At 41.1% G+C, this 17,195-nt stretch overlaps 1 protein-coding gene across 1 annotated transcript in view; it reads left to right on the forward strand.

Annotated features, from left to right (window-relative positions):
* Positions 1-497: 497 nt before the first annotated feature.
* The window catches only part of LOC124712200 (odorant receptor 43a-like), a 44,580-nt gene continuing 27,882 nt past the window's right edge, over positions 498-17,195 (forward strand). Inside the window, exon 1 of the mRNA XM_047242497.1 lies at positions 498-1,288. Within this exon, the coding sequence (XP_047098453.1) occupies positions 498-1,288 (791 nt within the window). The remainder of the gene's footprint in view (positions 1,289-17,195) is intronic.

Genomic DNA, 17,195 nt, shown 5'->3' on the forward strand with positions numbered 1-17,195 from the left:
TTGCGTTGTCACACCTTCATATAAATGTTTTAAAAGTGAAACCTAAATTTTGAAATTAAAAGCTGCCATCGAACTGTTTGAGAGTTTAGAAGAATGATAAGTTTTCATAATTTACGTCCATCGACGAATTACGTTTTTTTCCTATTATATAACTCAGTCGACACTGTCTGCAAACGAATCTAAATAACTCATCCACAAAATGCTGCAGTCTGCCTTGATAATTCACAACTTACTTCCGCCACTGCAATTTGTAATAGTTGCAGCCATATAGATGTATTCATATATAAAAGACAGCCTCGCCCTCAGTGACAGAAGAGAATTAGAGGAATGCAGAAGCGTTCAGTCGACTTTCTTCGTCTCCGTATCTCACGATCCACATCTGGCAGGGGCAGAAAGTTGTTAGCACACGGTTTCCCGACTGGAACTGTAGTAACGTCAAAAAGATCTTAAGTACTCGCTGTAAGAAGGGCCGGATAAGAGACACAAAGGGCCTTAAAATGAAGGATAATTTGTCCTGGGCAGCCAGTGGCAACTCCGTTCTCAAGCTTAACATCCGTCACCTGTGGCTGTTGGGAGTTTGGGAACTGGGTGAATCCCGCCTGTTCAAATTCCAATCTACTATCGCATTCGGATTAAGCTTATGGAGCACCGTAGAGTGTGCCCTAGCTGTTTACTTCATCTGGGGAGATCTGGAGCAAACCACCCTTGTTCTCCTGATCACCTTCACCTGCGGCAGCGGCGTCGCTAAGATGGCTGTCTTTCTGTACGACAGACGGCAGTACAACTCCCTGGCTCATCAGCTCGACAAGCTGCTGTCGCTCCAAAGCGAGTCCTGCTCAGAGGACCCTAACCTGGCAGCCATTTCTGAATGGTCCCGCCGGAAAGCTGCCCGCCTCACGCTGGGTCTGCTGCTCTTCATGCTGTCGCAGAGCTTCTTGTGGAACTTTGTGCCCCTCTTAGTCTACCCAGAGGAGCGGCGTCTGCCCTATGTTCAACACCAATGGAACAACAACAGCCTGTACGAGTTCTCCTACACCGTGCAGGGCCTGTCGGCTATTTGGGTGAGCCAGATAAGCTTCGGTGTGGACTGCCTGTTCGCGGTCGTCATGATTCTGGTCGCGGCCCAGCTGGAGATCCTCGGACAGCGTCTTGTGAAGCTGAGAAACGACGTGGACATCGTCGGCGAGGAGAAAGCCGTTTCCGAGAAGAAGGAACTTGACGGCGAAACTGGTGAAACCATGTACGACGATTTGTGTCTTTGTATTGAAACTCACCAAGAAATCCTCAGGTAGGTTACTTGGCGCGATATCTGATTGCAAATACATTTCGATACATTACAGTCTTTGTTCCCTGCAAAACAATTTCCTAAATATTTCTGTAACCGCTATTTATTTTGAAGAATAAATGGTATAGCAATAATTTGGCAGATTTCCATGTCATGTAGCGCTTTCATCACCAGTGTTATAATTTTCGCACTTTGATAGCAATATTTTGATTTATCGTCATTTTCATGTTTTCAGTAGTTCCTTAATTACTTTGTTACTGTTCTTATCATTACGATTGTTTTCCTCTTGGATATGTCGTCCATCTGCGGAACTAAGCAAAAACCTGTTGATCTCTACACTATATGCGTTACGCTTCGATCAAACAGCTTTTCCTCTAACAAATCTAAGAGATTATGCTAGGAAAGCATTCGTTTGTTTTATGATTTCTACAACAAACGGACTGAAACTGGCTAATGACCAGTTGTGGTACATACCAGATGTTCAGTTGTAAAGCTTATATCAAAATATACTCCCATAACAACATATCTGACGTTCAAAAGCCTTAAATCTTGACAGATACTATTTCATATCGAAATTTCACTAAGTTGCAGATGTGATGTATTCCAGCAACTTTCACATAAGCTGTAATACTCGTATATTTTCATTTGCGATTCTAGAAAGGTTCGATACTGTATGTTTTGCCCAAGTACCCTTCACTGTAATGTAGACGTCGTAAAATCTTCATCGTGGTTCAGAAGAAAAATTGCTAAGCGAAAATATTTAAGTTTTTGCTATACCATTAACGTTCGTGATCAAGTGAATCGAAAGATCCCTTACCATGGTATGTTGGGGATTTGGATTACACTTATTTTAACTTTTGTGCAGTATGTTATAAGACATCATAGCTTCATGTTTAAATTGTTCACATATCTATCGTTTTCTGGCCCATTTACGAGGTAGTTTATATTTGCATGTAGAACATTTATTTGCCGAAAATGGTTCAAATGGCTCTGAGCACTATGGGTCTTAACATCTGAGGTCATCAGTCCCCTAGAACTTAGAACTACTTAAACCTAACCACCCTAAGGACATCACACACAGCCATGCCCGAGGCAGGATTCGAACCTGCGACCGTAGCGGTCGCGCGGTTCCAGACTGAAGCGCCTAGAACCGCTCGGCCACCACGGCCGTTATTTGCCGAGAAACGTTTCTTAGTTTCATGGTACATGATCTGGCTAATTTATGTACGTTTACACAAATATATTAACTAGCAACAGAACATCGTTTTACCAATTTATTTGTAGGCTTAAAACGTGTATGTTTTCATTGTTGTGTCAAGTGCTGCTCTTTACTCTTCGCTTTGAAAATTATGTGCTGAAACTTGATAACTACGCTCGACAAAGTTTGTTACTCAGGAATATTCCTTAGTACCATTACTCTATAGCTTCTGCAGTTTAACAGTAGCATACATATTTATTTTTACTGTTTCTACAAGAATTCAGTGTCTCAAAGTACTACTAACAAAGTGAATGCACTTGTTCCTTGTTTAGAATGTATTGTCACCCACGTATTCTGATCTAGAATAGAATTTACTATCCTTCTTCTGAACACGAAGATTGGCTATGCAAATTACTTTCAGTGCATACAGCACCAATGACTCTAAACTGAATCTGTCTGTAACTGTAACTGAATATAAGGAATGGCTGCCAATAGTACACGGAATGGCTTCGTCATCATTCAGTCACAACACCCTGGCTAATAGTCCCATACTGAAAACCATGCACCAACTGAATCATGTGAGAATGTTACAAGTGAATACAGTTCCTAATTCCAACTCATAAAGTTCGTTTAAACCCTCCAGTTGTTTCTACCTGCAACGGACCATTCAGCTCTGCCTTGTCTTGTTCCGCTGTAACAATACGGAATGCAGAAATGGAATAAATAATTGAGCAGCTAACTACCTTATCATTCACTTTAGGCTACTTTGAAAAATGCAACTAACTGTTTACGCAATTGTGTAAGGGGTGAGCGTGTAGAAATATTACGATTTGCCACCAGAGGTTGCACTAACACGAAACTATAATCGTCCTTTTGCATTGTAATACACAATGTAAACTGATACGAATAAACATTATTTAAGTTCCAAATTAACTCTTTATTCTCTCTACAAAACATTTATAACTAAAAGTGATGGATGGCTAATAGTCATTAAGATTCTGAACACATGACCAATAATTTGCCCTGGTTTCAAAAACGTAGATTTTGTCGAACAAAGCGTAATCTTTACACTGCAATAATTACTCGGCTTGTGCTTGCAGCAGAGAAGAAGTATATTCATGTTTTTCCAAATGTGTCGCCTCTCTATGAAAGAATCTCAGAATTATTGTCTACTCCAGTGAGTATCCAGATCAGATTCATTCCTTATCCAGCACGTCTGCCGTCAAAGCTACTCACTCACCGACGAGTCAACACACTCTCTCTCTCTCTCGCTGCAGCCGACGCACTCTCTCTGTCTACTTGCTACTTGAAACTTCAGGAGAAATCTGCTTTTGACACTCCTGTCTTTCAAGATTGCAGTAGCAGTGTTTACATAGCTGCTGAGGCACCCTATTGCACTTAGGCTGGCTAGCTGAATCAAGCGTTCTTAATCTCATAGAAGATGTCTGGGGCTGTTTGGATCAGCATGTGAAATACAGTGATCAAAATACCCACACTTTTGTTGCTCTACAGTATCTAATCTTCTATGAGTGCCTTCAGCTGGATAGGGCACCAAGTAAGGCCGAATAAGATTTCCATTGACTTTCCTTGCTACTAAGTCTACGTGTTCGAACTACTTCATAGCATTAGCCCTAAGTATTTAAACCATGCGACAACTTCAGATGTCTACCACTTAGGTGTAAATCGGATGTAGTCAAACCATGTCTCTCGCTTATATGCATTAGCATATTACCATTTGGTATAAAATGTAGAAATACTGAATAAGCTAAGACTAATGAAATTTCTTTCAGGGCTCAGTATGCAATCCAAGTGTACGTCCTCCACTATTTGCAGGTATTAGATGATTAACCGACGTTGCCCAATTACCTCGAATTCTCCAAAAAAACAAGGTCTTGAAAAATGTTTTCTTGTAACTTTAATCTCCGATAGACCATGCCTTATTGTTCTAAACGTTTTCAAAACATTCGGTATCTCTACTATACCTGGGTCTAAATGTCATTCGGACCATTATAAGTGACACTGGTACATATGGCGTCAAAGCCAAGAACTGTCGTTTCGATTACTCTTTTATGTGACGCCTTCTCTTCACTATGCCCGCCTCTAGGAGTGATTTGTACGTTACCACCTCCCAACATACACTAAACGTAGAGGCAACTGTTGGAATGAAGAAGGTTTCAAGTCCACTATGGATAGTTTTACTATTTAAGGAAGGTTCCCAACCATTTGCGCAAAGCGTTTTCCACTTTCACCAGCATTCCCAGAGTTAATAAAACAGTCAAGAAGGCTAGGAGAGAGTTTCTACTAGATGGAGCAGATAAGCACTTATTAACGTCTTATTTATAGGGTGAATTGGCATCACTTACCATCAGTAAGAAGGATTTAGAGGAATTATAGGCAAAGTTTAAGCATTCTTGAGGGTATTTTTGTTGTGCCGTTGCAACTACAAAAATGTTCAAATGTGTGTGAATTCCTAAGGGACCAATCTGCGGAAGGCATTGGTCCCTAGACTAACACACTACTTAAACTACTAACTTATACTAACTTATGCTAAGAACAAGACACACACCCAAGCCCGATGGAGGACACGAACCTCCAGTGGGAGGGGCCGCGCAATCCATGACTTGGCGCCTCAAACCACGCGGTCACTGCACGCAACAACTACAAAAATGCGTCATTTTTTAACCATACGCGTTTCGCCTTATTGAGGTAAAGCATAAACAGTGGTCTGTAATTAGGTTATTCACATTTTGGTTTGCATTTATATCGATAAACGCTTCGTTAAGAATAAATTGATTTGTACTCACGGTGTTTTTCGGTTGATTTCTTCTGCAAGCACATGATTGTTTTTCTGCGTTAGAGACTGATAGTTTTGGTGTAATTTGTATGTGTTCTACAGCACTATGTTTCTCACAACACACTTTTAAGCACACCACTCTCGTTTTTGTACTTCAAGTATGTTTTGTGGTTTGTGTTTTTAGTGTTGCCAACATAACCTTTCCACTACTTTGTCTTTGACCTACAACTTTTTTTTTCCCGATGGATTATTGTATGTGGGTAATTCTATTTAATTATCTTTCTGTGTATTTATGTATTGTGTAAGAGTAGATATGGAATATCGATGGAGGGATCTTTTGTGAGTGTAGGGGAGGGGGAAACCGTGATGAGTGGACATAGCTGTGTAGCAGTGTGATGGAGTGTGGATTAGAGGAGAATGTGAGGTCACAGATTCATTTCACTTCTTGCTCCTCACTTTAATCTGTTGTAAACAAAGAACTCTCTCTTAGAGGAAATACTGTAGTTATTTATTTAGTGGCTGTGTACTTGGCATTCACTGCTATGTTTATTTGAATATTCTATTAATCTCTTTACTCCCCCCCCCCCCCTCCCATAACTCTGTTCATCTCTTCATCTTCCCTATCCCTCTACATCACTTCCTGCCCCCTCTCTTCATCTGCTCCTCCAATATTTCTTTCTCTGTCCATCCCATCTCCTCTTGTCACTTCTCTCTGTCCACCTCCTACTACCTCCATTCTCTATCCATCTCCTCCCCTTTCCTTTTGATGTCCACCTCCTGCTCTCGTCTATGTGTCTCATTCTACTTCTCTTCCCTTTATTCTATTTACCCCCACCCCTCCCTCTCTCTCTCTCTCTCTCTCTCTCTCTCTCTCTGTCCATCTGCTCCTCTCCCTTATGTGTGTCTCTCTCCTCCTTTCCCCTCAGTGTATGTCCTTGTCCTCCTCCTCCCTTATGTCTCTACATTATTGCTATCAACCCTATTGCATGTTGCAGATCCTTAACCACCACAATATTTCATTGCAGAAGAAAATAATGTTTACCAAATATGGGCCAAATCGAAGCAGTGGCTAAGCTGAAGCTTTTCACCTGTGACTTTGCCTGCATAAACTCGAATATATTTGAGACTGGTTCTGATCTATATTCCTACCATACTTGCCCAAGGATGCTGTGTGGGTGTTTTAGAAATTTGGTGTTGAACCTATGGCCTGTAAGGTAGGACGATGCCCTCTCACACATGCAGAGTTCAGAAGAGCAGCAGTAACGACAGTGATGTAATCAGACAATTATTTAGATGTCGGTTCGACTACACTCCCTGCAAAGGAAATATTATCGCTAAAAGAAATTAGTGTACAGGCTGAGATGTAACTATATATTAGCAAAAGTGAAACCTTTGATTTTCGTATTTAAGGTTTATTTTAACTTTAAGTATGACTCCATGACATAGAAATATTAGAAAATTTATGTACAGGGTGGAAAAATATCATTACTGGGTCTTCACAACTGCGATAGTAAATTCCTAAATTTTATAAGGTTCTTTAGTGGTAAGATGGTGATGATCATGTCGGGGAGTTGATAAATATACAAACAAATTAAATACAATTCGGGCAAGAGATATCAATTGCACTAAAATACACAGTGAAAATAACCAAAATTAAATGGGATCAGTAAAGAGCAATCAAAAAGAAGTACACAGTTAAAAGAATTCATAACTCTACAGTGACTGATCAATCCCTTTCGTTAGATGGGACATCTCACGTTTCAACTTTAATTAAACCCGACAATTGTGAGTATGTTTAACTACTGGTCATGGATAAATGTACGAAAATTAGGATAGATGGAGACTACGGCAGTTCCGAGTGTCCATCGAATATCGCATGCTAGCGTGGGACAAGCACTTGTGATTACCTTGCATTGGCTGAGGCAGTGGCAACTGTTCGTGCGAGCTATGAATCTGAGAACCTACTCTAAACCTCTCTCGATTATTAAACACCAGTCTGAAACATTTCCTACGTCTTTGGTGAAGCTGAGACTCCTATTTTCCCCTAGCTAAGCTAACTGGTATGGAACACGCTATTTGGCGGGAACAGCGAGTATGTTGTTGCCCTAAAATCGCTCACAAGCATTAATTGTTAGGTGCGGTTCTCTGTGCTTGGAGACTTTGCAGTTTAACTCCTTACGACTGAAGAGGAGTCTGTGAACAAGTGTTCTCATAATGACTGTCGCAATTGTCCTAGCAAGGCGCGAGTGACCTTGCTCAAAACCTTGACGTTTTTCTGCAAGAGAAGAAGCCAATTACTCTGTCTGAAGTTTGCCTATATCAGAGCTGGTGGCCACATGTTTTCTTTCTGGCCAATGAGGGCATATGTACTTGTTTCTTTCGCAGGGCAGAGTTTAACTTCTACTGCTTAATACTAAGATAAACAGCTTTTTCTTTCATGCGAGTTTTAAAGCAGGTGGCTACAGTGAGTCACCAATGTTTTGAGTTGGATTGCCCGGACGTTTATCTGCGATTTCCGGCCGTGATCCTGTAGAAAGGGTTTCTGAAGGTCCTCGTTAAAAGCAGGGAGTAGGGCTGCTTTTCCCAGCAGCCTACACAGTGGGTGCAGCGTCTCATTGTGTCCACTATGTATCCCGTGGTGAGGGTTTCAGCTGCACAAGAAGGCGTGCTGTCGTAAAATTCTCCTTTCTCTCAGAACTGCGTCTCGTAGCTCAGGTCAGAGATATTATTTGCGTTTAGTTACTAGGGTGAGTGTCAGTGGTTTATATTCACGAAATGTCGGTTTCTTTATTCGCTTCATTTTGTCTATCAATATAAATCATGTATTTTTACATGACTATGTTGGGTGACGTACTGAGTTAACTGCAATTGTTCCAGGAATTCAATTTAAGGTGCGTTATATGTTTGACACCTTACATATCACCACCCTTTTTTACCGAAGTTAGACAATGGTTGCGGCATTGTCTAAGTCAGTCGAATATTATACTTTTTCTCAAGCATTGAATATTGTTCAACCACTTGGTTTAGTCCTTATTCTATTTAATTCTGTTGGTTTGTATACTTTGTTATATGGTTAACTTTGTTATTCATTTGTCCCTCTTAAGTGAAGACTATAATTTTTTTTACTGACGTCAATTTCTTTTTCTTTTTTATTTAAATGTGTTGTGCGTATTTTAGATTTTATATTGAAGACAAGGAGCCTCTCACATCGATCTTTTAATACTTTTTTTGTCAACCACTTACTATTTAAATCAGCTTAAAATATTGAATACTTTATACATAATCCAAAAATGCAGTGTTTACATTTTGCTGTTTCTTTTACAAAAATTATGATTCTAACAACTAATGTAAGCATCAAAATAATTCTTTGGCAAATCCTAATCATGTCAAAATTTTAAAAGTTTCTGTTCCTGATTTATGCAAATTCAAAAATATTGTAGCCACAAACAATGCTCATACACACATATTATTATAAAAAATATTAGTCTAAGAGACAACAAGGTTTTTAAGAAGTGTTGTATTGATAATTATGCATGAATAAAATTTGAAAATATTACACTCATAGACAGTAAACGAACTTCACAAAAATGTTATCTTCAGGACACAATATGGATGAAAAGGTTTTCTTTTTAACATATTATTCTAATGAACATTGTAAGTTAATAAAACATTTCTTTACAAAAATACTTCTCCCGGATTGCTCATGAAACAGAGGTTATGAAAAGACTTTGATACAGTTCTCATTCAGACATTTTCACATTTTGTACAGATAGTTGCAAATTGTATGGAATCGATATGAAGACGCCGAAGTCCTATGTTAATTGCTGTGCTCTTTGCAGGTTTTTCTTTGTCTGACACTGATCTTTACCTAAGTTCGATACTATTTTCATATGATGTCTACGAATGTTCTTGCGTGAGTTTGGCAACAATTGTCTTTGCACGAAGCTGAAGAACTTATACCAGATGTTTGTCAGCAAACCTTTGAGAGAGCAGCGACATTCTTCATCGAATTTTGCAACAGGTTGTTGCCATAGTTTGGTGTGACCCTCATAATAATGTGGACCTTTTAGTGCTGCGACTCATGGAGTATTGGCTTTAAAGACATGATTTTTTCATCTCAAGACATTGCTGAAGATAATTTGTTTTTGTAACACGTCGTAGACTACTAGTTTACAGTAAGATGGGTGTTTGGAAAAAGAGTATCTTGAAATATTTCCGCCCATCCTCTCTCTTCAACATCAGTCTTGGGACTCTTCATCCTCTGAAGTATCTTCCTTTCTCCAGACTTGAACCTTGTCTCTTCTCTGGGTAGCATATTCGAAATTATTGACCACTAGTTGCTTTGAAATTTTATGTTCGGTAGTGTTTCAGTCATTGATTAGGATGTGTAGTTCACAATTGTTTTATTGATTTTCCTTCAGCTCTGTAGTTCAAAATAACATCGCAGTCTGATGGCAACAGTGCCATTCTACACGTAATATGATTTTTCCCAATTGTGCCTCAGCCCGTCATTCCCTGCAGTTCTCCAAAATCGAGTGTCGATCGAAAGGGAATTTTCGCAAGGCCTGGACCCAAATTCGATCTTTGGTGCTCATCTATCCTCCTTGTACTTTTTTATTACGGCAAGATTGCTAGCGCAGTTAGGTACAAGGGTGCCTAGATTACAAATTGCCATCCTTCTCGTGTCCTTGCCAGCACCTCTGCATTGTAGAAAATAGTTTATCTCTTCCAATCACGTTCGATATACATTTTCAGTTCTCGTCTGCCGCATCGTCATTGGCAGTTGACGGTTGTTTCTTGCAGAGGTCGAGTACAAGAATATTTTCTTATAATCTACCTTATGCCTAATGCCTAATTTACGCGCTTAAGAAATTCTTTACATGGTCCGTCGTCCTATCTCTGTGTTACAATTCTCGTTTCTCTGTCTGATTCCAGTTTGTTCCTGATATCTTAAGCTAATGACACTCCCTATGGTCGATATGTGTGGTGTCGTGGTGTGGCATGTCATGCTATTAGATCACCACCTTTGCAAACTCTATATATTATGTTAGTTGCTACATATGAAAATTTAAGGTACTTCTCAGTTCTCTGTTTCTTCTTTCGCCCATACTCCTGGTCACGTCCTGTCTGGACGTACTTGACGGCTTCTTTGATATTATTTACTGATGCTTATAAGTGATTATTTATCACACCTTTTAATATGGTTTACATGATGAAGTCCTAGAACTTAACCCATCTCATTCTATGCTTCGTTCGTTCTGTCTGCACCACTTTGTTTGAGTGGTGGAAGATCGTTCCTTAGGTCTGGAAGCTCTTGCTCTTCCACCTACGTTTGACAGTGTTCAGCCCTGGCTCAAAGAGAAGTGTAATCCTCTCAAATGTCGCGCTATCCTTTCCCATGTCTAACACAGCTCGTCTTTCATTCGAAAATCCGCACCTACCATCATGTCCACCGTTAATTTCGGTATGATAAAGAAATTGGCTTCGATCTTTTGACCTTGGCTGAAAAGCATTACCTTGTTTGTTTATCGACACCCGCAGCATGATTTTTGTTGAGTCCCTTCACTTTAATCTCCTTTGTTTTCAAGATCGGTATTTCTTCGTTAGCATTGCATTGGTTTAATAAGTTTTCCGAAATCGCGGTTAGCTCGCTTCTGCTGCCTGTTGACTACCTTAATTTGGATTTTTGCTACCAGGACCTTCACAATTGGTTGAAACTCGACCGGTTTTCACTTTTCTTCCTCATCTCCCTGCAGTAATGCACCCTCTATGAATCATATATGAGTCGTTTTAGGATTTTTACCTGTGAAATCGAACTTCCTGTCAGGTATGCCTCGACCACTATCTCTCTCTCTTCTACCAGTTCTTCTTCACATTTAACGTAGTCTTACCTCAATTCAACTATATTTGCCTTTTCTTTCTTTGTGTAATCCCAAATAGTCGCATCTAAGTGCCCTTGACGTATCTCTGTAACTTTCATTCATTGTACACATTGGAACCTATGCTCAATAGTTATTTATTTTCAGCTTCCGTCGACTGCGGATTACAGTCCTTGAGTTCGTTTTCCTTGGTCTCAGCCTCAAATAACTCTGCCAGTAACCACCCAATTAATATCTCCCCAGCATGATGTTATTGTTATCCTGCCTTTGTTTGATCCTTGCCATCCTATTTCCTCATTTACTACCTGTCGTTACTAAATGTTTATTTCTGTCGATGGTACGTTGTCCTCTTGGAATCGGCTCTCCCTAGTTTCAGTATTAAATTACTCTGCGATGCTAATTACTTTACCTGTTATCTCGACTTCCGTTATGCTTGCTTCATTTTGCTCTGGTAGTCCCATTTTTGCCAAATCCTCCCAACTACTTCGTGTACAACCTGTTGTTTGCGGTATCCCAACTTCTTTTGGTGCCTGCGGTTCTGTTCACCTCCCGTGATTAGGTGCATATTTGTCTTATTACGTTGCTGCTGCTTGCAGGAGTAGGTGCGCTGTACTCCTTGTCTTTGCCGCTCTCTCTTCAATTCGAAGGTTTATTGGGGTTTGGTGGCCTTATCTCCACTTCTTCTTTCGGTCCTTCTTGTCTGTGTTCGACCTGGTGACACTGGTTTCTTTGCTGGTAATTTGTTAGCCGGTTTGTCCTCCAATACCCATTGCGATTATCGTTATTCCCCGTATAATAGTTATAGCCATTCCTGTGTGAACAACCGTTGCCCCTTCTTGTTCCGTAGCATACCCGTTTCTCTGTTGGAATTTATTGCCACTTCTCTGCGCCAAGTTATCATGCGGTTTTGTAATACCTGACATTCCCTCGCGCGGTCTTTGGCGCATTTCGCTGTCTTTCATTCACGTTTTCATCCGGGTTTCGCTTTTTTCTTGCCTCATCTTCCGAGAATATGAATTCTACTTCTCTTAAAATTCCTTTGAAGGCTTCCATGTCATTGCCTCCACGTCCTGCTAATGACTGTTGTTGCTTTAGCGTGGCCCCTCCCGCCGGAGGTTCAAGTTCTCCCTCGGGCATGGGTATGTGTGTTGTTCGTAGCATAAGTCAGATTAAGCTACTTTAAATGGAGTGTAGGTCTAGGGACCGATGGCCCGGTTACGAATTGGAGACTGCCGGTTCAGCCATCGCCATCTGCTGACGGCTGCGCCGGCGCCGTTCTGCCCATGTGGGCAATTGCTGACGATACGCCACATTTTAACGTCCTGTCCGAATTTTAATACACTGCGCGTTGGTGTTGGCCTGCCATGTACTCTGGATACCATTTTAGCGGATGACCCAGGAGAAGCTGCTCGCGTTCTTCGTTTTATCCACTTGACGAACCTGTCCCAGGACATTTGATTAGGCTGGTTTTTTTTAATCCTATGCCTATTAATATGTCTTTTATAGTGTTGTCACTTTTAGTTGCTGTTTTAACCTTGTGCCTCGCAGTGCATTCCTAACTTAGTCTGGGAGCTAATGACCATTGTACTTGTGCGCCAAAAACCACAAAAAAAGACCTCGTCAGTTTGTCCCTTAGGAATTCACACACACCTGAATATTTTTTATTTTAGTGGTACCTTCATGGTGCACAATTTAATCAATTCTCCCTCACTGTATGGCTCACCCAAACATTGATTTTTCTTTCTGACTGCTTCGAAAAAATTTACACGGGTCTTCTCTCCGGAATTCTCGAAGTATAGATTTTGAAGTAGTTCATACTTCACCGTAGTGTGAGAGAAAGTAATCTCTGAAATATTCGTATGATCGACATATAGATGCTACATTTTGCACCGTTTCTGGTACTGTTCGAGACAAATGGGCACATATGAAGTCTAGTTTTTGTGCTAATGTCGAATGTTCCGATAGAGTAACTCTGGATTGATCAATGAATGTTCGTGGATGCAGTGAGTTTCCTTCACGAAAATGCTGAAACTTCCTTACGGTGAGGAACTGACCATTATCGTACCTCGTCATGGTACCGTACGAAAGTCGAGAGTCCTCGCCACTTCTGTTCCAGATCATTTCACGTGTTAGTGTTTCACGTTGTGGTAAATCCATTGCATATCGTCCACCGTAACATTTGTCTAGTAATGTATGAAGTCGTTGTAATGGAACGCAATGACTTTCTTTCATCGGCTCTCCGCGAGTGTCGGTATGCTTTGCGCTATAACCTTCGCTCCCTTGCACTTCCTGCCGCTTCATCATGTGGTCCTCATTGTTCCGAGAAGTATGCATGCGGTACCCAATGTCTTTGTGGTACGTCTGCTCTTCGTTAGTTTCGAAACGTGCCTGTGGTATCGTAGGTGGTCGGATATCGCGTAATTTCTTTTTCATCTGTGATCTGAGTTGTTTTTAGGTGAAATCTTTTTTTTGTTTCTTGTGAAACTTCTTGCCTTCCTGGTGGTGTTATTGACTCGGAAGTTGTTACGGATTCAGACCTTGCAAGATCTTGATCACTTAACTCTTGTATAGTTTGCAACAGCTCTTCTCTGAGTTTTTCGAACAGACTCTTCGTTTTCGCTTCTATTCTCACGATGCGAGTATAGTACCTCTTGAGAACCGCTTTCGTGATGTGTTTTTGCAACACAGTATCTTCAAATGTTTGTCGCGCTGTACCTGTTGTTTGGCGTCTAAATTGTTTAACCTTTTCGGTTATCTTCGTAATTTCACCATGAGTGTTATCACGTAATATTTTGTTATCACCACGCAATGTTTGGATTCCAGTCTGTGTGTTGTCACGCAATGCTTTCACGCCCACTTGGACCTTGTAAATGTATGTTCTTAATTGTGTGTGAAATATTATTGAAGTTTCGATCACATTTCTGGATTCTTTAGCCTGTTCCTCTATGTGACATAACTGTTGTCTGACCTCACACAGTTGTTTCGTTGTTTCTGGTTGCTGCTCACGTATGTGTTGTTGCAGTTGTTTCGTCTGTTGTTTCATCTCTCTGTTTTGTATCTTTATGGTGCACGTTAATTGCTAAAGAATTCCCGACAGATTAACGGGTCCTACTACCTCTTCTTGCAACACTCTTCGCTTTACGTTTACATTCTCGTGGCCGGCCGCGGTGGTCTAGCGGTTCTGGCGCTGCAGTCCGGAACCGCGGGGTTGCTACGGTCGCAGGTTCGAATCCTGCCTCGGGCATGGGTGTGTGTGATGTCCTTAGGTTAGTTAGGTTTAAGTAGTTCTAAGTTCTAGGGGACTTATGACCTAAGATGTTGAGTCCCATATTACTCAGAGCCATTTGAACCATTACATTCTCGTGTCCGTCCGAAACTAACTGCAGTGAACTGTGTGATCACACATATCGACTTGTATTGCCTGTACTTGGTTGTGAGGGAGGTCTTATTATATATAGTACGGGACCTACATATCGAGACGTTCCCCATCTTGCTGAACCTCTGCGTTAGGTGCCTCGTTGTTCTTTATTTACGTCCTGTTGCACACCCTGATCTATTTCTCGCGGTATTGTGTGGTCTGTTACTCTGTCCTGAGATTCCTGCACATCTTGCTGGGTGTCAGTCTCAATTTAGTCAAGGTCTCGATCTGCCACTGCTAATCTCTCTGATTCCGTCTTTACAATTTTAACTGACGCGTCATACTTCGCTCAAGCTTGCGATCGTACAACCATACTGGCTTCTTAAACTTACTACCGTCGCCCTTCATCTAGTGTTCCTAATTCCCTTGACACAATAACAAGACTGTGCGACCGTGATTTACTAGTTGGGACAGAACCAATTTATGAACGCTGTGTCAGCCATGTGTACATTTTCAAGAAAAACTTAGAGTTAACAAATCCATTACAAATGTACTATGGGGATACTGCGTACGCCTCTCAGTGCATTGCACGTCTCCGTCTCCCCATTGACTAGTCAATAGTCACTAATATTTACCATTGGTTGATACGACGCAAAAATTTAATACAATGTTTTTACGAGTATGTTTTTCTCTGTCTTAGCAAATACATATTTTTGACCACCTTAGCATGTTATTTTCCATACTGGCAGGGTCCCCATTATCTAACACGTCTGCGAGATTGGTTCTGATGTGTCTTCCTACCACAGTTGTCCAAGGACGCCCCGTGAGTATTTTAAGAATTTGGTGTTCAACCTACGGCCTGCAAGGTGGGACGATACCATCTCACGCACGCAGAGTCCAGAAGAGTGCAGAGTATGGCAGTGATGCAGTCAGACAATTATCTGAATGTCGCTCCACTACACTCCTTGCAAAGGAAACGTTATCGCTAACAGAAATTAATGTACGGGTTCGCACGTATCTATATGTTATCAGAAGTGAAAGTCTTAGATTTCCGTTATTGAGGTATATTTGTATTCTAAGTACGAATTCATGACATAGGAATATTAGAAAAATTATGCACAGGATGCCAAAATATTGATGTTGGGCGTTCAAAACTATGAAACGAAATTCCTAACTGTAATTAGGTTCTGTAGTGGTATGATGGCTGATGACCATGTCTGGGGTCGATAAAAATTCAAACAAATTAAATACAACTCGGGCAAGAGATATCTATTACGCTAAGATGCACAATGAAAATACCCAAATTGAATGGGGTCGATAAGAGCAACAAAAAAGAAGTAAACAATGAAAAGAATTCATAAATCTACAGTGGCTGATCAGTCCTTTCCGTTAGATGGGACATCTCGCGTTTTTGCTTTAATTAAACAAGACAGTTGTGAATATGTTTAACTGCAGTTCCCGGTTCAATGCACGAAAATTAGGAGACGACGGCAGTTCTTAGTGTCAACTGAATATTTCTTGCTGGTGTGGCGCGAGCGCGTGTGATTACCTTGCATTGGCGGCAGCAGTGGTGGCTGTCGGTGCGAGCTATGAATCTGAGAACCTATTCTAAATCTCATTACGTAGGCTTTCCCGGCGTAATAAGCCTTGAAAGTCTCTTCGGTTTTTCTGCCGGATCCTAAAATCAACTGTACTGAACGGTGGCCTGTATAGGACGTTGATCTGCAACCTGGCGTCAGTTCTCAGCGGGACTCATCAGCAGAAGCAGCATTTTCCTGAAGATGGCGACCAGTTGGATCGCCGAAATATCGAGTCATGTTGATTTTAGGATCCGGCATCAAACCCGAAGAGACTCTCAAGAATATTCTAAATCTCTCTCGACTGTTGAACACCAGTCTGATACATTTACTACGTCTTTATTGAAGCCGAGACTCTTACTTTCCCTAACTAAGTTAATTGGCATGGTACACGCTATTTGGCAGGAAGAGCGAGTACGTCGTTGCCCTCAAATCGCTCACAAGCATTAACTGTTAGTGCTTGGTGCGATTCTCTGAACTACAAGATTTTTCAACTTAACTCCTTACGAATTTAGACGAATCTGTGAACAAGTGTTCTCACAATGACTCTCGCAATCGTCTCAGCGCTGCGCGAGTCACCTTGCTCAAAATCTTGACGATTTTCTGCAAGACAAGGAGCCAATTACTCTGTCTGCATTTTACATATATCACAGCTCGTGGCCACGTATTTTCTTTCTGGCCAATCATGGCGTTTGTACTTGTTATAACTCCACCTACTAGAGTTTTTGTAGCCTTTCACAGCTGTCGTTTCTTTCGTAGGGCAGAGTTTAACTTATGCTATGTAATACTGAGATAAACAGCTTTTTCGTTCATGTCAGGTTTAACACAAGTGGGTATAGTGAGTTACGAGTATTCTGATTTGAGTTTCTCCAGATGTTTATCTGCGATCTCCGGCCGTGTTCCTGTAGAAAGGCTTTACTAAGGTCGTCGTTAAAAGCAGGGAGAAGGGCTGCTTTTCACAGCAGCCTACACACTGAGTGCGGTGTCTCATTGTGTACACTAAGTATCCTGTGGTGAGGGTTTCAGCTTAGCAGGACGGCGTTCTGCCGTAAAATTCTGTTTTCTCTCAGAACTGCAACTCGTAGCTCCAGTTAGAGAAATTAC

The sequence above is a fragment of the Schistocerca piceifrons genome, chromosome 8 (genome assembly GCF_021461385.2).
Source record: "Schistocerca piceifrons isolate TAMUIC-IGC-003096 chromosome 8, iqSchPice1.1, whole genome shotgun sequence".
Classification (NCBI taxonomy): Eukaryota; Metazoa; Arthropoda; class Insecta; order Orthoptera; family Acrididae; genus Schistocerca; species Schistocerca piceifrons.